General features: G+C 36.8%; 8 protein-coding genes across 9 annotated transcripts; 3 read left to right on the top strand and 5 right to left on the bottom strand.

Moving 5' to 3' along the window:
* Positions 1 to 343: 343 nt before the first annotated feature.
* Positions 344 to 3,796, top strand: LOC9319734 (pentatricopeptide repeat-containing protein At2g04860). 2 transcript variants are annotated; one of them, XM_002885730.2, is made up of 3 exons: positions 344 to 2,886; positions 3,371 to 3,490; positions 3,707 to 3,796. In XM_002885730.2, the coding sequence occupies exon 1, from the start codon at positions 476 to 478 to the stop codon at positions 2,582 to 2,584; it is 2,109 nt and encodes a 702-aa protein (XP_002885776.2). In that variant the 5' UTR covers positions 344 to 475; the 3' UTR covers positions 2,585 to 2,886; positions 3,371 to 3,490; positions 3,707 to 3,796. The 2 variants fall into 2 exon arrangements, with proteins under 2 accessions (XP_002885776.2, XP_020887966.1); XM_021032307.1 differs by having other exon boundaries at positions 344 to 2,919.
* Positions 3,531 to 5,126, bottom strand: LOC9321842 (cytochrome b561 and DOMON domain-containing protein At2g04850). The gene is made up of 2 exons (XM_021032308.1): positions 4,408 to 5,126; positions 3,531 to 4,327 (listed from the first exon to the last, which is right to left on the bottom strand). The coding sequence occupies exons 1-2, from the start codon at positions 5,006 to 5,008 to the stop codon at positions 3,717 to 3,719; spliced, it is 1,212 nt and encodes a 403-aa protein (XP_020887967.1). The 5' UTR covers positions 5,009 to 5,126; the 3' UTR covers positions 3,531 to 3,716.
* Positions 5,127 to 5,326: 200 nt separating this feature from the next.
* Positions 5,327 to 7,092, top strand: LOC9321841 (N-acetyltransferase 9-like protein). The gene is made up of 6 exons (XM_002885729.2): positions 5,327 to 5,542; positions 5,822 to 5,893; positions 6,268 to 6,355; positions 6,465 to 6,597; positions 6,691 to 6,729; positions 6,817 to 7,092. Exons 1-6 carry the CDS (start codon positions 5,350 to 5,352, stop codon positions 6,946 to 6,948), a joined length of 657 nt encoding a protein of 218 aa, XP_002885775.2. The 5' UTR covers positions 5,327 to 5,349; the 3' UTR covers positions 6,949 to 7,092.
* Positions 7,093 to 8,067: 975 nt separating this feature from the next.
* LOC9319733 (threonine--tRNA ligase, chloroplastic/mitochondrial 2) lies at positions 8,068 to 11,098 on the top strand. The gene is made up of 8 exons (XM_002885728.2): positions 8,068 to 8,467; positions 8,806 to 8,952; positions 9,037 to 9,184; positions 9,299 to 9,552; positions 9,623 to 10,000; positions 10,083 to 10,391; positions 10,463 to 10,663; positions 10,748 to 11,098. The coding sequence occupies exons 1-8, from the start codon at positions 8,213 to 8,215 to the stop codon at positions 11,006 to 11,008; spliced, it is 1,953 nt and encodes a 650-aa protein (XP_002885774.1). The 5' UTR covers positions 8,068 to 8,212; the 3' UTR covers positions 11,009 to 11,098.
* A 34-nt stretch (positions 11,099 to 11,132) lies between these two features.
* LOC9319732 (putative F-box protein At2g04810) lies at positions 11,133 to 12,762 on the bottom strand. Its single transcript, XM_021031946.1, has one exon. It carries the CDS (start codon positions 12,444 to 12,446, stop codon positions 11,208 to 11,210), a length of 1,239 nt encoding a protein of 412 aa, XP_020887605.1. The 5' UTR covers positions 12,447 to 12,762; the 3' UTR covers positions 11,133 to 11,207.
* A 466-nt stretch (positions 12,763 to 13,228) lies between these two features.
* Positions 13,229 to 14,860, bottom strand: LOC9319731 (putative F-box protein At2g04810). The gene has a single exon (XM_021032855.1). It carries the CDS (start codon positions 14,524 to 14,526, stop codon positions 13,939 to 13,941), a length of 588 nt encoding a protein of 195 aa, XP_020888514.1. The 5' UTR covers positions 14,527 to 14,860; the 3' UTR covers positions 13,229 to 13,938.
* A 1,501-nt stretch (positions 14,861 to 16,361) lies between these two features.
* LOC9319730 (putative F-box protein At2g04810) lies at positions 16,362 to 18,542 on the bottom strand. The gene has a single exon (XM_002883617.2). It carries the CDS (start codon positions 18,426 to 18,428, stop codon positions 17,247 to 17,249), a length of 1,182 nt encoding a protein of 393 aa, XP_002883663.1. The 5' UTR covers positions 18,429 to 18,542; the 3' UTR covers positions 16,362 to 17,246.
* Positions 18,543 to 20,936: 2,394 nt separating this feature from the next.
* On the bottom strand, positions 20,937 to 21,656 carry LOC9319729. The gene has a single exon (XM_002883616.2). The coding sequence runs from the start codon at positions 21,503 to 21,505 to the stop codon at positions 21,218 to 21,220; it is 288 nt and encodes a 95-aa protein (XP_002883662.1). The 5' UTR covers positions 21,506 to 21,656; the 3' UTR covers positions 20,937 to 21,217.
* Positions 21,657 to 21,990: the final 334 nt, after the last annotated feature.

Below are 21,990 nucleotides of genomic sequence, written 5' to 3'. Positions count from 1 at the left end.
CGACGGCCGGCGGTCATTCGCGTCGGAGATTCCTCCGATTCGAGTCGAAATTCGCAATTCGCCTCCGGTTTCTTCTTTGTCGCATATCGCGATTTCAGAGAAAGAGAGAGAGAAAGAAAAAAAAACACGGATTCGTTGTTTTCCGCTTATATATTAAAAATAACACCCAATGATCACGTGCTACGTGACCCCTCTTAAAACAGAAAATGTGCCTTAACTAAGAAACATTTCCGATTTAAATTAAATTATTCTAAAACCTAAGATTTGCTTAAAAACCTGCGGATAATCCTGCTCTTAGAGAGTAAGTTAGAATATGGATAATCAGATGGGACATTATCCAATCTTAATAAAAAGTACGAAGCCGTAAAAGAAAAACTTAACATGAACACTTAAGTTTCATCGTCAACTTGAGATACAAGTCCAAATAATTCCGACACAACGAAATAAAGGTAGAGGAGACAGAACAGAGAGTAGTATGCGCATTACCAAACACATAACTGTCAATAGAGACCTCTCTTACTTCCATTCTCTACTCAAATCTTGTATTCATGGTGAAATCTCTTCTTCTTCTTCTTCTTCTTCTTCTTCTTCTTCTTCTCCAATCACTATCTTCCGTGACTTACTCCGTTCCTCTCTTATACCAAATCATTTCACTATGTCTATCTTTCTCCAAGCCACTACTACCTCTCTCAATTCCTTCAAGTTACAAGTCAAACAAGTCCAAACCCATCTCACAAAATCAGGTCTTGATCAATTCGTTTACGTGAAAACATCTCTTCTTGATCTCTACTTGAAGAAGGGTTGTGTAACTACTGCACAAATGTTGTTCGATGAAATGCCTGAGAGAGATACTGTTGTTTGGAATGCATTGATTTGTGGGTATTCACGAAATGGTTATGAATCTGATGCGTGGAAGCTTTTTATTGTAATGCTTCAGCAAGGGTTTTCTCCTTCTGCTACTACGCTTGTAAATTTGTTACCTTTTTGTGGACAATGTGGATTTGTTTCTCAAGGGAGGTCTGTTCATGGTATTGCTGCAAAGTCTGGCCTTGAAATGGATTCTCAGGTGAAGAATGCGTTGATTTCGTTTTACTCAAAGTGCGCGGAGTTGGATTCTGCGGAAGTCTTGTTTAGAGAAATGAAAGACAAAAGCACAGTTTCATGGAATACAATGATTGGTGCTTATAGCCAGAGTGGTCTCATGGAAGAGGCCATCACTGTTTTCAAGAATATGTTTGAGAAGAGCGTCGAAATTAGTCCGGTCACTATCATCAATCTTCTTTCGGCTCATGTTAGTCACGAGCCACTACATTGTCTTGTTGTTAAAAGTGGAATGGTGAATGATATATCTGTGGTTACTTCTTTGGTTTGTGCATATTCAAGGTGTGGGTATTTGGATTCAGCAGAGCGTCTTTATGCATCTGCTAATCAAGATAGTATTGTTGGCTTAACTTCGATTGTTTCAAGCTATGCCGAGAAAGGAGATATGGACATAGCGGTTGTGTATTTTTCTAAAATGCGTCAGCTGTGTATGAAAATCGATGCTGTAGCTTTGGTTGGAATTCTCCATGGATGTAAAAACTCTTCCCATATCGACATAGGAATGTCGTTACATGGTTATGCGATCAAAAGCGGATTGTGCAGAAAAACGCTGGTTGTGAATGGACTAATAACGATGTACTCTAAGTTTGATGATGTAGAGACTGTCCTGTTTTTATTTCAGCAACTGCAGGAGACTCCTCTAATTAGCTGGAACTCAGTGATATCCGGGTGTGTACAGTCTGGAAGGGCAAGCACAGCATTTGAGGTGTTCCATCAGATGAAGTTAAGTGGTGGACTTTTGCCGGATGCCATTACGATAGCAAGTTTGCTTGCTGGCTGCTCCCAGCTCTGTTGCTTGAATTTGGGGAAGGAACTTCATGGTTATACTCTTAGGAACAATTTTGAAAATGAGAATTTTGTTTGCACTGCTCTGATAGATATGTATGCCAAATGTGGAAACGAAGTACAAGCGGAAAGTGTGTTCAAGAGTATAAAAGCTCCGTGTACAGCAACATGGAACTCAATGATATCAGGATACAGCTTATCGGGGTTACAAAATCGAGCTCTTTCTTGTTACTTGGAAATGCGAGAGAAGGGGTTGAAACCTGACAAGATCACGTTTTTGGGGGTTCTGTCTGCATGTACCCATGGAGGCTTTGTCGATGAAGGAAAAATATATTTCAGAGCAATGATCAAAGAGTTTGGAATATCGCCATGTTTACAGCATTATGCACTTATGGTTGGTTTGTTGGGAAGAGCATGTTTATTTACTGAGGCATTGTATTTAATTTGGAAGATGGATATAAAGCCGGATTCTGCAGTATGGGGTGCTCTGCTTAGCGCGTGCATTATTCACAGAGAGTTGGAGGTTGGGGAATATATAGCTAAGAAAATGTTTATGTTGGATTACAAGAATGGAGGGCTATATGTATTAATGTCAAACCTATATGCAACAGAAGCAATGTGGGACGACGTAGTCAGAGTCAGGAAGATGATGAAAGATAATGGATATGATGGTTACTTGGGAGTTAGCCAAATATAATAATTTCAATCTGAGAAACAACAGAACAGGTTGCTTATACGTTCTGTTAATACCTCAGTATTTTCGCCTGATAGTGTGGCGATGGTGAGGAGAAATAACTGGACAGCTCGAACAGAATATTTGTTGCTCAAGCTTCATTGATGAAGGTTTCTCGGAATCCTTGATAAAGCCTTGAAGAATATATTATAGATCATCGACCATATCTCTATCCAGCTGAAAACGACAAAAGAAACTAGTTGTGGTTGATTTGTAGATGACTTCTTGTGGGAGCTGCAAATACATAGAACAGAGCTACTCATAAAGTATGTTCTAATCTTATCTTCGAAGCTTGAACTGTATGTACTCTAAGACCTCGCCTTTCAAGAAATTAGAATGATTTTTCATGTTGTAGTTTTGTTTTCTGGCTTGCAAAGACCTCGTTGCAACTCGTGAAGAATTCTTTCAGCATATGCAGACTGAAATGTTGCATTTGCATATCTGTTGGGTTTAACTCACGAAATTTGATGGCTAGGTACATAGGTGATAGGTCATTTTCAGAATGTTGCGTTCGTGTTTAGTTTTATGGCTGCCATATATCTGAAATCAGTCTCTCTATTGTGACACTAATGGGCTTGGAGTTTCTTGAGTTGTCATGAATTTATTAATCTTTAAGGTAAGTAGTAGGTAACATTCATATTCTGCATTAGTACATGTTTTTGAGTGCTTGTTCTGAATACAGATGATCTTTCTCAAATTCGAACAATATTTATGCTGATTTTCTTGATATTTTTTTTTGTTGTCTTAAAGGTGTGCATGTAATATCTTTCGAATTGCCATATCAAAGTGGATGGTTCTGTGTAATAATTGGCTGATATCTCCTTCATCTGAGCTCTCCGTATGATGCAACTGATGGATCCAAAGCTTTAGGTAAGTCAACTTTGAACCCGATCCCACTGCATAATTATGATAAAACGAAAATCTGATCTTTTAGCATATTGAAATATTACAAAATCAAGATCTAAATCTTCTATAAACAGTGATGAAACTCCTCAACAATGTACATTGTACATGAGATCTTTTTTTGGGTACTAAGCAAAGATATATAAATGATATTGTGTCTCTTTCTCTTTGTCTTATAATTAGGACCCAAGACCTAACTATGACTCCCACTGCATCTATCGTCACCGGTCAAACCATCTCTCTTCATCTTCTCCTCTTTAGCCTTTCGACAAAACACAACCCACGAGTTAACTTCCATGGCCACACAGACACCAACCAGCGTCGACAGACAAAGACAGTAACCAAGCTTCGCATATGACCTTCCTTCCCTTAAAACCTCAAACCCTTGGAACACATTCACCACACCCATCACCACACACGCATACCCGACAAAATGATGGTAAGACTTCCAGTACCTCCGGAACTTATTGGTCGTCTTTGGTCTGAACAGCAAAGCCAGTGTTTGCAGCGCCGCCGCTGTGAACGTCGCTATCCCAAGGCTTCGATGTAACCCGTAGGTCACTCCAGGGGAATTATGGCCGAGCACGATTCCAATGGAGAAGCCAATGGTTCCTAGGAGGAAACCGGTTAGCTGTATTGCTGCGTGAATGTAGAACCAAGTGGGTCCTATTGATTGCATTTGGCGGAGGTATCGAGCTGTTACTGCTCCTGCCGGGAGGAGAAAACCCCATGCCACCGCGTTGATTACTCCGTGAGTCACTTTTAAAGCTCTGGAACCGCTGTTTCGATTAACCGTTGCAAATCCTGTAGAAAGAAACAGTATAAGATCAAACTTGATGTGATTTATTTTGCATATGTTAGATATTGAGAGAGAATTTGGATACCTGAAGCGACATCGAATGTGGAGAAGGAGGAGAGATCGATGGAAGTAGTGGGATGAATAGTGGGAGAGTAACCTTGGACATAAAGACCTCTGTTCCAAACATGATGGATCTTGGTATTGTTCGACGAGAGCTTAACGGATGCATAAATCTGAACGGAAGCACCATTACGGATAGTGGCCATTTTACCACCGTAGAGAGAAGCAGAGGAGGAAGAGAGACGGACAAGGTCAAGCGGACGGGAAAGCAGAGGACCTTTCTGAAGCTTAACAGAGGAGTCAAGTACGTAAGGAAGGAGAATGAGCTGACCAGAATTTGGATCCGGAAAGGCGATGAAGACACGAGAGCCAGTCATCTGCGCCGGAGAATCCGGGTTAATCCCCCACCCAACCCATCCGGAAGGTGAAATGAAAGTTCCAAAGAAACAAAGGTCTAGAGTAGCGTTGTGTGGATGGTATGTCCACGCGATTGACGCTTGTTGTGTCGGAAGAGAGATGCATTTCTCGAAGCTTTTCGTTGCCGTCGTGGTGGTGCAGTGCCCCGCGAGAGAGCTGGGAAGCTTTGTTGCTAGAAGAAACAAGAATGTTAGAATCAAAGTCGCCATTGTTTGATCATCTCTGTTTTTTTTTCTGTTAATAGAGTCAAGACTTTTTATATGTGTAGTGAAACTTAAGAAATATGATTGTTACCAGAAAATCAATGACGCTTTTTTTATATTTTATTTAAAAGTTGAAATTATGATTTTTCATGGAAGTCTTTGCTTTGAAGCTAAGTGAAACTCATCACTCACCACAACACAGTTGGTTGGTTGTGTAATAATATTTAGACATCTTTTTATGATATCAATTATGATAAAATCTGACGTGGACAAAAATGCCAGCTCGGATAACATTAACGACGACGTTTTGCTGATTTCTGATTATTCTCTAAAGAAGAAGAAGAAGAATGGTGACAACAATGGCGATGATGGTGACTTTAGAAGGGAAGAGAGTGGTTTTGGTTCCGTACATGGCGGAGCATGTTCCAAAGTACCATCAATGGATGCAAGACTCGGCGCTTCTTGAAGCTACGGGATCTGAGCCGTTGAGTCTTGAGCAAGAGTTTGAGATGCAGCTTTCTTGGACCCAAGATCCCAATAGTATAAAAAACTCTAAACCCTTTTTAGATATCTCTTAAATCTTCCATCTTCTTTATCTTGATTTCATCAATAGTGTCGTTTTTACTCAATTAGGGTTTAGGGTTTTCTTTTGGACTACCTTAGAATCTCAATTTTGATTGTCTCTGTTTTGAGTTTGTTGATCTTTAGTCGTGTTTGGTGAACTTGTTGGCAATGAGTGGAGTAGATTCAAGACTCTTAAGTACTTGATTAGGTCTGTTTCAAATATAGGATTGCTAATGCTTCTGTTGTTGGTTTCAGAGCGGACTTTCATTGTGTTGGACAAGGATTTCATAAAGGGAGAGCTGATTCATGGCGAACCGCACGTAGAAGGTTTGTTTCTTGAGTTACTTCACTTGAGGAATCGATGTATAAAGGAGATTACTTTAGCATGCATCAGTATGGAATCTTCTATCTAGCTACTGTGACAATGCAACACTCTTTCCCTATAGTTAATAATATAGTGGAATTGTTCTTACAATGAAGTGTGTATAGTGCCCGAAATGAGAACATATCTACAAGACTGCTCCTTTGTTAGTAGTTTAGATCATTGGTGACTAGGTTGGCTTTATGAGTTCTTCCTTCTTCTTTTTGTTAGTTAAAAAGAAGTCTATTTTAGATGAGTTTGGATGTTCTGTTGTGTTTTTTCTGTGGATATTGATTTCACGTTGAGTCATTGTAAATAAGTAACTGAAGCTTTTGTGCAGCCATGACGGGGGATGTGAACATTTACATGAATGATGTTGATGATCCAAAAGTTGCGGAGGTTGAAATAATGATAGCTGAGCCCAGAAGGTAACTTTCTTCTTCCCAATTCGAGTCCTATACACCGAGAATACACTTTAGCTGATGTTACTTCTGTGGACATGATTCTTATTTTTTGTTACAACCTTTGGTAGAGTAGCCGTGGTAAAGGACTAGGAAAGGAATCTGTGTTGATGATGATGGCTTATGGTGTCAAGAACTTAGAGATTCACAAGTTTACAGCCAAAATCGGGGAATCAAACACAGCTTCTCTCAGCTTATTCCGCAAACTGGTACAATAACTCAATCGCTTGTCTCAAATATATGTACTCCATGCCAGAATTTACAAAGAAAAATGGCTAAACACACTTTGTTGTTTGTTGTAGGGTTTCGAGGACTCTTCTTACAGCGGTATATTCAAAGAGGTAAAGTAGTTTACTACTTCATACGTACACTCCAACAAAGGATGTTCCTTTTGGCCTAAACTGGACTGAGTTTCTTTAAATCGACAGGTTACACTCGAGTATATGGTGACTAATCTCCGTCGAGCAGAGCTCTTGAAGTTATTGGATGAAGTCATTACGCACACTCATTCATCTAACAACCCATCAGACTCGCTGCTATCAGGAGAAGCTATTGCATAAAGCATTTTATTCAGTGTTTATTGTTAGTTTACTCTTCAACTAACAAACTCTTGATTCACCATTCTGCATTATCCCAACGGTAGAAGCCTGAACAATGATGGGAACACAATAATTTAATATATGGATTTTATGCAGAATTGCAGACTGATAGTTTTAACAAAACCATAGTAAATGAGCGCCATGAGCGGTTAAATCAAATTAATCAAATGTTTGTCAATTTAGATTTTATATTGTTATTTTTTTATGTTTAGAATAATTACAAAATGATGAGTTTAAAAATATTAATTATGTCTCGATAAAATTTGAAATCTTATCATTTTAGCATGCATCTTGAAGACATGAATGAAGGTGATGTTGAAGTCTCAATCGATATGGGTGTCTTTTCTCACAAAAGCAATTACCACGGATTTGATATTTGTGAGTTTCTCTCTCGACTGTGTGAACTTCTGAAGAACTTAGACTATACTTGCAATAGTTTTCTTTTGTAGTTACTACTCACTAATAAGGCAATAAGTTCGAGATTTGTTAAGTTCATTAGTTAACAAGATTAATTTTTGATATTGGAAACCATTATTACTAATATACATGATCCATTGTTTCAAAGTTGAGTCCTACTATTTGTTAAGCCTATTTAGGGGTTAAGATCATTTAGCGGGCATCCTAACCAGGGCCGGCGCAGAGGACAAGCTACTGAAGCCACCGATTTGGGCCTCAGAACTTGAGGACCTTTTTATCTAAAAATTTGTTAAGTTTTCTTATAAACAATAATTTTTGTAGGGTCTTTTAAAAATATTGTGGGCGTTTAGAGACAACTACAATATTCTTTTTAATGGTAAAAATCTAATTTAAAATATTTTTTTTTATGGGGTTTAATTTTGCTTAGGGCACCCAAATTTACCGGGCCCGGTACTGATCCTAACCACTGAAGTAAACACCACACAATGTTTTTGCATACAAGAGAAGTGAACCGATACATTCGTTGAAAAATCCCCCCAAAAAAGGAGAAAATAAATCATCGTTATTTTACTTTTAAAAAAGTTTTGAACCAATGTTCATATATTTATTTGAAACACTTTCTAATAGAATTTTCCTAACGTAACTATAAAATCCTAGAAAACTGAATAAAACGCAATTTATCATATGATTGTAAACAAAACGCAAACGTGGTTTTATATTGTCCTCCTCCACTTCAATCCACTCATAAGAGAAACTTCCACCACAGATTCTTCCATAATCTCAAAAATCTCTGCGAATTCTCGCAGTTATGGCCTCTTCTCATTCTCTTCTCTTTTCTTCTTCCTTCCTCTCCAAACCCTCTTCTTTCACTTCTTCTCTGAGACGGTTCGTTTACCTTCCCACTCGCCGATTCTGGCCATCGCAGCGACATGGGTTCTCCACCGTCTTCGCCGTCGCCACCGAGCCAGCTATCTCCAACACCGGGCCTAAGAAGACAGAGCCATCAACTGTCGTACTTCCTAGTAATGAATCATCCGATAAGCTGCTCAAAATTCGTCACACGGTACACTTATTTTGGCTCTGTTTCTGTTATGGGATTTAAGAGAATTATGAAATTTGATTCAAGTTCTTTACTTTTATGCTGTTAGTGAATTTGGGTTTTGCAAAAGTTTGAATTTTGATTTCAATCTTATGAGAAATGTTTGGTATGTGGTTTTGGGATAAAGGTTGATGTTTTATGCAGAGCTCTGTTTCTGTTTATGTGGAATTTAGGAGAGTTATGTAATTCTTATGCTGTTAGTGAAGTATGGTTTTGCACAAGTTTGGATTTTGATTCAATTTCATGAGAAAGTTTTGGAATTTTGGTATAAATGTTGAGTTTTTATGCTTATGTGGATTCAGTGTGCGCATGTAATGGCAATGGCAGTTCAGAAACTCTTCCCGGATGCGAAAGTGACGATAGGTCCTTGGATTGATAATGGTTTCTATTATGATTTTGATATGGAGCCTTTAACAGATAAAGACCTCAAGAGGATCAAGAAAGAGATGGTGAGTTTTTGAATAAGTCTTTGAGGGGTTAATGTTTTTGATATTCAGAATAGTATTCATTGTTCTTGCGCCGTTATCTGGTAGGATCGTATTATTAGTCGGAATTTACCACTTTTAAGAGAGGAAGTTTCTAGAGAAGAAGCGAAGGAAAGGATCATGGCGATAAATGAGCCTTATAAGATGGAGATTTTGGAGGGTATCAAGGAAGAACCTATTACAGTTTATCATATCGGTACAGGCTGTTGCTTCTTGCTTGCTTCCATTAAAAGTGTCTTGTCTCTAATTAGTTCATATTAGTTTGGTAATAGCTTGTCTCCATCTTATGCCAGTTCGAATGCCCATCTAGGTAATGAATGGTGGGATCTTTGTGCGGGTCCTCATGTCGAGACCACAGGGAAGATAAACAAGAAAGCAGTGGAACTAGAATCTGTTGCTGGTGCATACTGGAGAGGAGATGAAAAGAGGCAAATGCTTCAGCGAATATATGGAACAGCTTGGGAGAGTGAAGAACAACTAAAAGCATATCTTCATTTTAAAGAAGAAGCTAAACGCAGGGATCACAGACGGATTGGCCAAGACCTCGACTTGTTTTCCATCCAGGTATAGCCACTTTTCCATTTCAAAATGATATTTACTTTTGGAAAAACGTTGCATAAGCTTTCAACTGCAGGATGAAGCTGGAGGAGGGTTAGTCTTTTGGCATCCAAAAGGTGCAATTGTTAGAAACATAATTGAAGAATCGTGGAAGAAGATGCATGTCGAACATGGTTATGATTTGATCTATACCCCTCATGTTGCCAAAGCTGACCTGTGGAAGATCAGTGGTCACTTGGACTTCTACCGAGAGAATATGTATGATCAAATGGAGATCGAGGACGAGCTTTATCAACTCCGACCCATGAATTGCCCTTACCACATCTTGCTTTACCAAAGAAAGCGTCAATCATATCGAGATTTGCCCATAAGAGTTGCAGAGCTCGGTACAGTTTACAGATATGAGTTGTCTGGTAGCTTGCACGGACTCTTCCGTGTTAGAGGGTTCACACAGGTTAACTCAGACGTGTTTAATCAAATCGTAAATTGATCTTAGTAAGTACTAGGATTAACTTAGTTGACATTTGCTCTGCCAGGACGATGCACACATATTTTGTTTAGAAGATCAGATCAAAGATGAGATCAGAGGTGTCCTAGATCTCACAGAAGAGATATTGTCGAGGTTTGGATTCAACAAGTATGAGGTTAACTTATCAACTAGACCTGAAAAATCAGTAGGAGACGATGACATATGGGAAAAGGCGACGTGTGCCCTTAGGGATGCTTTAGATGATAAGGGTTGGAGCTATGAGGTTGATGAAGGAGGTGGCGCGTTTTACGGCCCAAAGATCGACCTTAAGATTGAAGATGCATTGGGTAGAAAATGGCAGTGCTCAACTATTCAGGTAAGAAAGCTTCATCTGCTCTTATAAATCCTGAGCTACTTCTCTATTAATGGGTTCTTGTTGGCATGCAGGTCGACTTCAATCTTCCTCAGCGATTTGACATTACTTATGTAGACACAAACTCAGATAAGAAACGTCCTATAATGATCCACAGAGCGGTTTTGGGATCATTAGAAAGGTTTTTCGGTGTTCTCATAGAACACTACGCAGGGGATTTCCCGTTGTGGCTCTCTCCTATTCAAGTCCGGGTCTTACCCGTCACAGACAATCAGGTTTAACTTGTGCTGTCTCTAGAGTCTTTTGTCTTAACTTCTTATTGGGAAAACCAATTTCTGACTTAATGAGGGAAAATGCAGTTGGAGTTCTGCAAGGAAGTGAGTAAGAAACTGAGAGCTTGTGGAGTGAGGGCTGAGTTGTGCCATGGGGAGAGATTGCCAAAGCTCATAAGGAACGCAGAGACGCAGAAGATCCCGTTAATGGCGGTTGTTGGACCCAAAGAAGTCGAGACTGGAACTGTTACCGTTAGATCGAGGTTTGGAGGAGAGCTTGGAACCATTCCTGTTGATGACTTCATCAACAAAATCAACATTGCAGTTGAAACCAGAACTGCTCTGTAACTTTCATGTAAGATTAGGACCACACAGATCTCTGTTAAGAATTTATTTATTTATCCTTTTTGGTTATTCACATTTTCATTCAACTTTCTATTAGATTATTTTCAAATCACATTACCATCAAAACAGTTAGGAATGTTGAATAACACTAAACAAGAAATAAATAAAAAGAGTCTTATGATATTACATAAATGAGCAGTACCTAATAAGCAAATCCCCGAACATACCACTGAGTTTCATTTATGGAACAATAGATTTTCTTAGGCCATTCGATCTTACTTGTAGTAATATGGAAGACACCGCAACTCGAAACACGATGATCATGATCTTGATGATCTGGCCAGACGTCTGTGTCGATAAAAGAGACTGAATCACTCTTGATTCCATGACCAAGATCTTTAAGAGCAGTAGCTATTGTAACACCTTGACCAAAAACCAACATCTCATCTCCAATAGAATAAACTCTTTCCCACTTGCAACTCTCAAGATTCATCTTAAAGATGTAAAACAAAAGTTTCTCTTCTTCACAAAACACTTGTTTAAGGCTCAAGATGATCAAAACCTCACCTGATGATTTCTGAATCGCTATTTTCCTCTTCCAAACGTATTCGCACGGTTCCTCAACCGCGTTAAACGGATATTTCGAATACGGGTTTTCGGTTTTCTTTTCTATGGGAAAAACTCCAGAGAAATCAAAAATCCTTATGTGATGATTAGCTGCGTAAAGATAAAGCTTATTGTTCTCACAAGCCATATCAAACGAAACCAACCTTTTCCCATTGTGATTTAGATTACACCAAGAAGAATCTCCTTTCTTGTATGAGAACAAGTAATGCTGTATGAATGTCCAAGCAACGACATAATCCCCTGTTGTCTCGTTTATCCATAGAACAGCTACCGAGTTTTTCCATTCGACAGAATCAAATTCATACGAGACATTATCATTACGATAAGACCCGAAGAAGCATCCAGAATCATCGGACCATTCTCTTTCAGGTTTGAAGGTTACTTGTCTTCCACGTATATGTAACTCCATTGATGGAAGATTGATCCTTCCTCCTGTCAAAATGTTCAAAATAGAGAATTTGAGACGACGATCAACCATCAGGAGACAGTTTCCGGAGCTAGCCATACAATAGGTTGTTTTTGAGAGTCCTGAGAGTTTTCTTGTGATTTTTCCTACGGTGGGAGAATCACCTTGGTGTATGAATCGCCATGGACATGGAGGCTTGTTCGCGCATGTTTTCCAAACTGAATACCAATTCGAGCAAACGGTTTTTGCTCGGTGAGAATCAATTGGACTCTTTAAGGTTTCGAAAATCTTGCGCAGAACATCGGGTGGAAGGTTGGACCAATCGCAATCGCGATTTCTAGACACTTTTGGTCTCTTCTTCTTGTACTTGTTCTTCTTCTTCTTCTTTCTCATCAAGCCGTTCCCCATGTCTCTGACTGCTTTACCGATCACACTAAGGTTTTTTGGTTATTTAGCAAAGGGTTTTCCATTTATAAAAGCGTGAGAGATATGCTAGGGTTTTGATTTTTCAATTTTTTTTTTTTTTTTTTTGGAATTGATATGTTTTATTTTTGTCCACACAGCTGTGGTCTAGTGGTGGTTGTGAATTGGAGAAATGTTGGAAGGAACTAACCCAGATTCGATTCACCCTGGAAACAAAAAAACATATTTATGTGGGAAGTCTGAGTTTGGGTCAAAGGCTCAAGCAGTTTACTTGGTAATAACTAACATGAGATCTACCTACCCTTGGTATTAGTCGGAAAGCATTTCAAATTCGGGATATACAGTATGTGGCCTTTCGGGGAGAGGTCCATTATGAAGCACTGGTACGTTTCTACTAGGGCTGACCGGATCAGCATATATGATTTATCGAAGAAAAAAAAATGTTTTATTTTTACTATGGGCCATAACGAAACATATAAACTGAAGTTAGCGAGCAATTAATTTTGTTTTACTTTATGGCCATAACAAAACATCAAATATACAAAAAAAAAAAAAAAAATCTCTTACCGTACATAGTTTTTTTTTTTTTTTTGTATAACATTAAGAAGCTACAAATTCAAATACTAGGACCATGGCACCAATGGCAACATCTCTCTATACATTTTTAAAAACTTGTAATTTTTAAATAATTACTGAAATTGACATTGAAAGAGAAAAAGCTGTTTAAAAAACGGACATTAAATGTTGCATAAGCTTTGAATTGCTGGAGAATGAATAGTGTTTTGGCGTGCAAAAAGGGGGAAATTGTTAAAAAAACACTTAATCATCTAACATGGTTATCGTTGTAAGGAAAAGAGAAGTTCACTTTTTACCTTGTTTCAAGAACCAAACTTCTATGTGAGATCTCTTTCACCTTCATGGGTCTAGAAAGAAAACCCATCATGACTTTTAAAGAGTTGCTAATTGTTACTAGTGGATAGAGATTTCTATTCTTGCATCATCGGTAGACATGGGATGTCCCGATGTGCGATGCTGCCCAACATAGGTTCGTCTGTTCCACTTTCCGCATAAGCAAACGGTATTAGAGTTAGAAAAAGATTTTGAGTGTTACTACTCTCAGCATACTTAAGATATAACTTGTTGCATATTTCCACTTTCAAATTCTATGTACTTACGTAGTTCTTTGCTGAAAAATAAACAATGTCATTTTCCTACAGTCGTCGGTACATTCTAGACTCTACCAAGTTATGTGGATCCTTGTTAGTAGATGGACATTTCTGACATAAACACTAAGTACATCCATCTTTTGCCAAGGTATAGCATTTAATAGAATTCAAAATATCAATAAACCGAATAACATTAGAATTCAGAAGAATATATAGAGTTCACTGAACAAAACTATATTTTAAAACGAGTATAAAATACATCTAACACTGGAAACTTGATTCAAATTCTACTACATTCCTTCAGTAACCCCCTAATAAGCAACTCCCCGAACAAACCACTGATTTTTATTAAAGGAAAAATAGATCTTCTTAGGCCATTTGATCTTACTTGTGGCAATATCGAAGACACCGCAATTTGAAACATGATCTTTATGATCTGGCCAATCTTTATGATCTGGCCAAACATCTTCGTCCACGAAATAGATTGAATCACTCTTGATTCCGTGACCAAGATCTTTAAGAGCAAGAGGTATTGTAACCCCACGACCATAAATCAATATCTCATCTCCAATAGAATAAATTCTTTCCCACTTGCAATTCTCAAGATTCATCTTAAAGATGTAAAACAAAAGTTTTTCTTTATTTTTCACTTTTTCTTTTAAGCTCAAGACTATAAGTACCTCTTCTGATCTCCGAATCGCTATTTTCCTCCCCCAAACGGATTCCCAAGGCTCTCCAACAAAGTTAAACGGATGATTCGAATACGGGTTTTCTTCCTCTATAGGGAAACCTCCATAGAAATAAAAACTCTTGATGTGATAATCACTTGTGAAGAGATAAAGTTTACTCTTCTCACAAGCCATATCCAAAACATCCAAACCTTTTCCATTGAGATTCATATAATTACACCAAAAACCAGTTCCTTTCTAGTGTGAGAACAAGTACTTTTGTTTGAATGTCCAAGCAACAACATAATCTCTTGTTGTCTCGTTTATCCACAAAACAGCTAATGAGTTTTTCAAATAATATTCTGGCTCATCATACCACACGTAATCCTTACCAGAAGGTCCGACCATGTATCCATACTCTGAACTTTTGTCTCCTCCTTTAAAGCTTACTTTATCGCCACGTATCTTCAACTCCATTGATGTAAGATTGATCCTTTCCTTCGTCAACAAGTTATGAATATAGAATTTAAAACGACGATCAACCATCAAAACCCAATTTCCGGAGCTAGCTATACAATAGCTTGTCTTGAGAGTCCGGCGACTTTTCTTTTGCTTTGTTTGGTCGTAGAATCACCCTGGTGTATGATCCACGATGGACATCGAGGCTTGTTCGAGCATGTTTTCCAAACGGAATACCAATTTGAGCAAACGGTTTTTGCTCGGTGAGAATCAACAGGGCTCTTCAAGATTTTGAAGATCTTGCGCAAAAGATCGGGACAAAGCTTGGACCAATCGCCATTTCTAGATGTGTCTATGGCTATCTGCTACCTACCGATCACACTAGGGTTTTCAATTATATAGGCATGAAATGAGAACAAAGATACACTAGGGTTTTTTTATTGTACCAAGTATACCCTCGTCCAAGTTTGGAACGTAAACAACATGTGGATTTTTTAATTTAATTTAATTAGTAAAATGTCAAAAAGATAACAAGTTATTCCAAAGTACTAAAATTAGTCAACGTAACTAGATTTTGAACCCACACATAATTTGGAAAAAGTTATATATATGATTAATGATAGTTATTAAAATATTATCTTTTCTGTATTGGTGTTTGTAATAATATGTGTAATATATGTAACAATTTAAAGTAGTTCGGTTTTTAAATTATTATTGAGAAAAATACTTTTTAATTTATAGAAAGTTATAGCATAAATATAAATTCTATATTGACTATTTTTAATGTGCAATATTAATTAATTTCTTTTTGTTGGTAATATGTAGTCAGATTATTGACTGAAAGTATCTATTTATATTTTTAAGAAATATGTTATTTGATGATTATTGTACTTATTTTCATTTTTCTGAAAAGATTACATATACGCGTGGAAATAGAAAAACAAAAAGTAAATGTAAAGTAGGGATGAAACAATATAAGTTCAAATGTAATAAATAGTTTTTCTAAATGCTTAAATACCGTAATAATGTTTGGATTCTTATTCTCGACAATAAAACTAAAACAGAATTGCACAACACCAAAAGATTTTGGAATATGATTATTGAAAATCAATATAAATTTAATTATATTTATAAGATCATCGTTTTATTTTATAGTAAACAATAGTATCTAACAAGAATTAAAATGAACTCAAACATAAGATTAAAACACTAGATGATACTTATTTGATCTTTGAAGGTAATCACAATGGCCTAACTATTTTCATTGTCTTCTTATGTGCTATTGTCTTCTTCTCAATCCAACTGGTGCTACTCAAAAAAATCTAGAAACTCTTATATGCTAGCAGTTAAACATGACTCCAAATAAATCAATTACTTGCAAGAAAAATTACATTTATTCTTAATACATTGTCTCACAATGCAAAACAATTTGTTATATTTGCTTTATAACAAAAATCATTTATACTTGTTGTACTCTAACTAACGTGTTTCTTGTATTCGTGTCCAAGGCTGGCAAATAGAACTTATTTATTAGTACGTTCATGTAACAGAATTTCTTCCTTACCATTTCGAATACTCAAGACACATCAGCACATTTAGATCTATAGAACTGGAACTACTAATAGACGAGAGTCAAGAGAAGATGGGCTGCTTATATAATGTGCCCAAGAGATACCTGTTTTTGGCTGAGAATATATCCAGAAGGGATGAAACTTGCCGGTTTGTGTATTTGGACCCAAACCTCTAAAATGGACATGGGAGAAAGAAGAGTTCCATGTTTAGTAGAGTAGCTTACATGATTCTGAGGCCTGTTGTGTTCACATTGAGTGTCTCAATAGGCGTAGAGTGTTTGTTGAAGACATTTATTACAGAAAACGGCGTCATAGTCCAAACATCCAATGGCCTATGTGTGTAAGGAAAGAGAATTGTTCACTTTTACCTTGTTTTAAGAACCTAAGATCACAAGTAATTGTTATATGTTAGATCTTTTTCACATTCATGGGTCTCAAAGAAAACCCATCATGGGTTTTAAAGAGTTGCTAATTATGGCTAAAGGATGCTGGGTGTCGATGAGCCCGGAACATTCATGTTGAAGTCTTCATCCACAAAATCCACATTGCAGGACCACAAAGATCTCTGTTAATAATTTCTTTACTTAGCTTGAAATTCTTTTGTAAATTAAACTATGTAAGACTTGTGAGTTGTGAATAAGTTTTTTTAATGAAAAACCCTCTCCAAAGATTGGAACATGTAACATCTTGGGTTCTTCACATTTTTTGTTGAACGTTCAAATGACATTACCATCAAAACCATACAACAATAGAATTCAAAATATCAATAAACTGATGAATAACATTCAAATTTAGAAGAATAAATAGAGTTCACAAAACCATTGAATAACACTAGAACTGAAAAAGAATCTATGAAGATAAATATTGAATAACACTGGAAATTTGATTAAACTTATATTAGTTTCCTACATTCAATAACTCCTAGTAAGCAACTCCCCGAACAAACCAGTGAGTTTTATTAATGAAACAATAGATCTTCTTAGGCCATTCGATCTTACTTGTGGCAATATCGAAGACACCGCAATTTGAAACACGGTGATCATGATCTTTATGATCTGGCCAAACGTCTTCGTCAACAAAATAGATTGAATCACTCTTGATTCCATCACCAAGATCTTTAAGAGCAAGAGGTACTGTAACCCCACGACCAAAACTCAACATCTCATCTCCAATAGAATAAACTCTTTCCCACTTGCAACTCTCAAGATTCATCTTAAAGATGTAAAACAAAAGTTTCTCTTCCTTTTTCACTTTTTCTTTTAAGCTCAAGACTATCAGTACCTCTCCTGATCTCCGAATCACCATTTTCCTCTTCCAAACGTATTCCCACGGTTGCGCAACGAAGTTAAACGGACGACCCCAATACCGGTTTTGTTTTCCTGTGAAAATATCTCCAAAGAAATTGAAAATCTTGATGTGATGATCAATTGTCAACAGATAAAGCATACTGTCCTCACAAGCCATATCAAACAAAACCAAACTTTTTCCATTAGAATTCAAATCTCGCCAAAAACCATCTCCTTTCATGTATGAGAACAAATATTTTTGTATAAAAGTCCAAGCAACGACATAATCCCCTGTTGTGTCGTTTACCCACAGAACAGCTAACGATTTCTCCCATTCAACGGCTTCATAGTCAAACGGCACTTTATCCCTACGAGAAGGCCCGACCAAGTATCCATGGAAATATTCTCTTCCAGGTTTGAACCTTACTTGCCCGCCAAGTATTTGCGACTCCATCGATGGAAGATCGATCCTTTCCTTCGTCAACAAGTTATAAATATAGAATTTGAGACGAAGCTCAACCATCAGAAGCCAGTTTCCGGAGCTAGCCATACAATAGCTTCTGTGCTGGAAGAGTCCGACGAGTTTTCTGTTGCCTTTTCCTAAGGTGGGAGAATCACCTTGGTGTATTATCCTCAATGGACATGGAGGCCTCTTTGCGCATGTTTTCCAAACGGAATACCAACCCGAGCAAACGATTTTTGCGCGGTGGGAATCAACAGGGCTGCTTAAGGTTTCGAATATCTTTCGCAAAACATCGGGACAAAGCTTGGACCAATCGCCATTTTTAGGCACTTTTTGTCTCTTCTTCTTATTCATCTTTTTCTTTCTCGTCAAGCCGTTCCAAGTCTTCAGACTACTTTACCGATCATACTAGGGTTTTTCTGTTATTTATATACTAGGGTTTTGTATGAGATACACAAGGTTTTTTTTTTTTTTTTTTTTTTTTTTTTTTTTTTTTTTTGGTAAATGATATGTTTTTATTTTAGTATATGGCCATAAAAATCAAATATACAAAAGCTCTTAATGGAAATTAGCGAGGCATTAATTTTATTTTACTATATATAACAAAACATCAAAATATAGAAAAACTCTTAGTGGTTTTTTTTTTATAGAATTTTTGCTAAATATACCATATTTTTCAAATTCCTTAACATTTCTACCACAATGGAGAATGGTTTAGCACTTGTACCACTTGTTTGCGGTATTGTGGTAGACGATGGACGATTTTGTCCCTAATGAATACAGGACGAGATAGAATTAATGTATGGTGCGTCAGAAAAAAGTACAGCATATTGAAAAAAGGGAACAACCACATTAAATGGTGACAATGATTATTAGACATTAAAATGTAATACAAAGCATTAATTACTAGGTCAAGACAAGTAATTAATTGATAAAAACGATTGGAGAGATGATACGGGTTAAATTCGGGGACAACTGGATCTCTTGATTGTCCATCGTCAGATGATCAGATGATGTGGTTTTCCAGCCAGAGATCTGGATTTACTCAGGGACAACTTCTCTTGATTGTCCATCGCCAGATGATGTGGTTTTACCAGCCTGAGATCTGAATTTAGTCGGAGACAATTTGATCTTTATTTTATTCCGCCAAAGAGCCGAAGACTTAGATCTAGATTTACTCGGGGACAACTTTGTTTTACCAGCCAGAGGGACGAAACGGTTACCAATGCGTCAAGAGAGAAACAAAGGACAGCAGGAATTTCAGAGGGTCACATCAACCGCAGTTCTTTGTCTCATCGGTTAAAGGGTAAAATGGTCATTTATAATCACAATATGGTGTGAATGATAATTGGGCCTCGAATGTGGTATAGGTGTTAACTTTTGGGCCAAATGTGGTACCAATGCTGATTTTCTCCTTTTTTTTTTTTCCCCTTTAATAACACTCAGAAGCTATAAAAGATCTCAAATACGGAGTTAGCGTATACATGGCACCAATAGCAACATCTAGACTACTAATATTAATTGAGGAATACATTTTGAATCACAATTTTTAATTGGATTCTGTTTAATATCGACCAATAAAAATTCATTTATTGAATAACCAATGAAATATGTTGAACCTGACTTTTAGTTTTTCCTTTTTTGTATGTTCAACTCTCTGTCTTCGGTTCTAGTTCTACATTATATCAAAATTCTATTTCCATTATTGAGTTATGTTTAATTCCGCTTTCTTTCTTCTTTTGTGAAAAAAAAAAAAAAAGAAATGTCGCTAAACCTCTTTGGCAAGAAGGGCTTGTTTAAAGCAATGGAGATCACGAAAACCTGATTCCACACAATTTCTTATCTTATTATGTTCATCATGATTAAGTTCGCCATTAGCCACCCCAAAATGTGAGGTTACATATCTTATTATCATGTGGTATTCATGTCTAATCATAATCTACACGAATATAATGGTTTTAACTTTAATAATCAATCATGAAACGTTAGCAAATAAAAACGTCTTGGTTAATTAATAGAAAATTGGACACCAAAGCATCCAGCACAATCTAGATTCTAAACTGTTGTAATTTCACCAATCATTTTAAGAGAAAAAATTAACAATCGTCAATCGCAATGATGGGATAATTCATAGAGTGAACCGCACTGAGAACATCCAAATCCCAATTTCATTAGTCGACATAACACAAATTTATTGTGTATAAATTAAATTGGCAATGATTATTAAAAAAAGGTCGGTTCATGCTGTGTCGCACTAAACGTGGACATGAGTATTTCCACTTTGTCGTCATCTTCTTGGTACTCTCCGCGTTAGCTAAACTCATTTTTGACCATTCTCCATTCATTTAATATTTATTTTAATTCACTGATTTCTTTGTATCTCCATTCTCCATTTCGACCAAGTTCTTTCTAGTTAATAAATCAGGTTATATCAATTCTTTAATCGTCTACATCATATATATGCACGCTTTTGAATTATATATGGGTTGTGACACAACACTGGTTTGGTATTATAACAAAATACTAGACATAAATCTCGGTCAGTCATATTACATCGATTTTATTATATCATATCATGTTAAGTTCTAAGAGTAATTAGGCAACCGTAATTGTTAAATCGTTTAATATTAACCTAAGCATTAGTGAAACTTTTATCATGTCATAGTTCTGTTAAATAACGTAACATACTAACGACTGTTTTCTTGTAGTGCGATCTTTTTCTTGTTAATGGATATATCGTAACGTTTGTTGTGTATAATTGTATATAATCCGTTTCTTTGTCAAAATTAATCACTATCATTTATTTGGTGGATGAGATTGCCCTAATATTATGTGGTCATAAATCAACTAACTCATCAATCATTATCAAATTCAAGAATCTCCAAGTTATGTAAACAAATATGTATGTGGGTAGGTTTATCAAACACACCTAGCATAACAGTCAAAAGATCAAAAAGTAGATGTGTAAATGAAAAAAGTGAAATATTCCTAGCTAAGACATCTTCTTTAATAAACACAAACCTCATGGACACAAAAGAAAAAAAGTGAACAGCCTTTGTATATCTCACTAGATTCCCTAATATAAAGCCATCAACACAAAAGAAATGTGTATTACTAGCTAAATTAAGTCGAGATATATATAATTACATTAAGAGAGCGTATCTCATGCCATCACAAACCATGAGATGGTTAACGTCCGAGACTCTACCGTAATCTCCCGACACCCAAACACCATCTGCCCGGCTTACTCGTGGAACCGCAAAACATGACATGATCGATAACGGAAACTTCATCATTCCACCGTTACTCCCGTTTCCTCTCCCCTGATCTCCGTTAACTGTCGTCGAAGGCAGGGCGCTTTCGTCCGCCACACGTGGGCTTTTTCGAAGATTTTGAAGGTTTCTCCTTAATATAGACAACATCTTCAGCATCTTTAGTCTTACCTCTTTTAAAACTTTTTTTGGGTTTTGGTGTTTGGAGAGAGCAAATGAGTTTTTGAGGAGGAAGAAGAGAGGTTACTTAGGGTATTTATTGGGTAAAAAGTGCAAGTGGCCAATTTGGAAAATATTCCTTTTTGTTTATTTGTTATCTAGTCGTAGTGCTTGTGTTGATCATGGATATATATTTTTGGTTTTAATTTTCAACAAAAAGGTTTTAGGAAAGAAAAAAGGTAAATAGTGGAGATAGAAACTTGAGGCTTTGCTTTAGGAACTGGCCCCATGATTAATAGAGTTGGTGGGGTCTTATTTTACTTGGGTATTATCTTAAAACAAACAAAAAAAAAATTTGACAAGAAACAAAACTGAGTGGGATATGCATTTTAGGTTTTGAAAGGTTATTTTACACATAGAATGATAGAACTAAAGAGTGCTCGTCTGGTGGTCCCGTGTTCGAGTGGTGATGATTTATCTAATGG

This window comes from Arabidopsis lyrata, assembly GCF_000004255.2.
Source record: "Arabidopsis lyrata subsp. lyrata unplaced genomic scaffold ARALYscaffold_3, whole genome shotgun sequence".
Lineage (NCBI taxonomy): Eukaryota > Viridiplantae > Streptophyta > Magnoliopsida > Brassicales > Brassicaceae > Arabidopsis > Arabidopsis lyrata.
Note: the sequence above shows the minus strand (reverse complement) of the source record. Positions and strands in the feature narration are given on the sequence as shown.

Bases quoted from the DNA above. Each gene is read 5' to 3' on its own strand.
- LOC9319734 (XM_002885730.2), top strand. From the start codon at position 476: ATGCGCATTACCAAACACATAACTGTCAATAGAGACCTCTCTTACTTC.
- LOC9321842 (XM_021032308.1), bottom strand. From the start codon at position 5,008: ATGGCGACTTTGATTCTAACATTCTTGTTTCTTCTAGCAACAAAGCTT. The intron at 4,328-4,407 runs GTATCCAAATTC...TTCTTTCTACAG, and splicing joins CACATTCGATGTCGCTTCAG to GATTTGCAACGGTTAATCGA.
- LOC9321841 (XM_002885729.2), top strand. From the start codon at position 5,350: ATGGTGACAACAATGGCGATGATGGTGACTTTAGAAGGGAAGAGAGTG. The intron at 5,543-5,821 runs GTATAAAAAACT...TGTTGGTTTCAG, and splicing joins TTGGACCCAAGATCCCAATA to AGCGGACTTTCATTGTGTTG. The intron at 6,356-6,464 runs GTAACTTTCTTC...TTGGTAGAGTAG, and splicing joins ATGATAGCTGAGCCCAGAAG to CCGTGGTAAAGGACTAGGAA.
- LOC9319733 (XM_002885728.2), top strand. From the start codon at position 8,213: ATGGCCTCTTCTCATTCTCTTCTCTTTTCTTCTTCCTTCCTCTCCAAA. The intron at 8,953-9,036 runs GTGAGTTTTTGA...GTTATCTGGTAG, and splicing joins AGAGGATCAAGAAAGAGATG to GATCGTATTATTAGTCGGAA. The intron at 10,001-10,082 runs GTTAACTCAGAC...TTGCTCTGCCAG, and splicing joins GTGTTAGAGGGTTCACACAG to GACGATGCACACATATTTTG.
- LOC9319732 (XM_021031946.1), bottom strand. From the start codon at position 12,446: ATGGGGAACGGCTTGATGAGAAAGAAGAAGAAGAAGAACAAGTACAAG.
- LOC9319731 (XM_021032855.1), bottom strand. From the start codon at position 14,526: ATGAATCTCAATGGAAAAGGTTTGGATGTTTTGGATATGGCTTGTGAG.
- LOC9319730 (XM_002883617.2), bottom strand. From the start codon at position 18,428: ATGAATAAGAAGAAGAGACAAAAAGTGCCTAAAAATGGCGATTGGTCC.
- LOC9319729 (XM_002883616.2), bottom strand. From the start codon at position 21,505: ATGCTGAAGATGTTGTCTATATTAAGGAGAAACCTTCAAAATCTTCGA.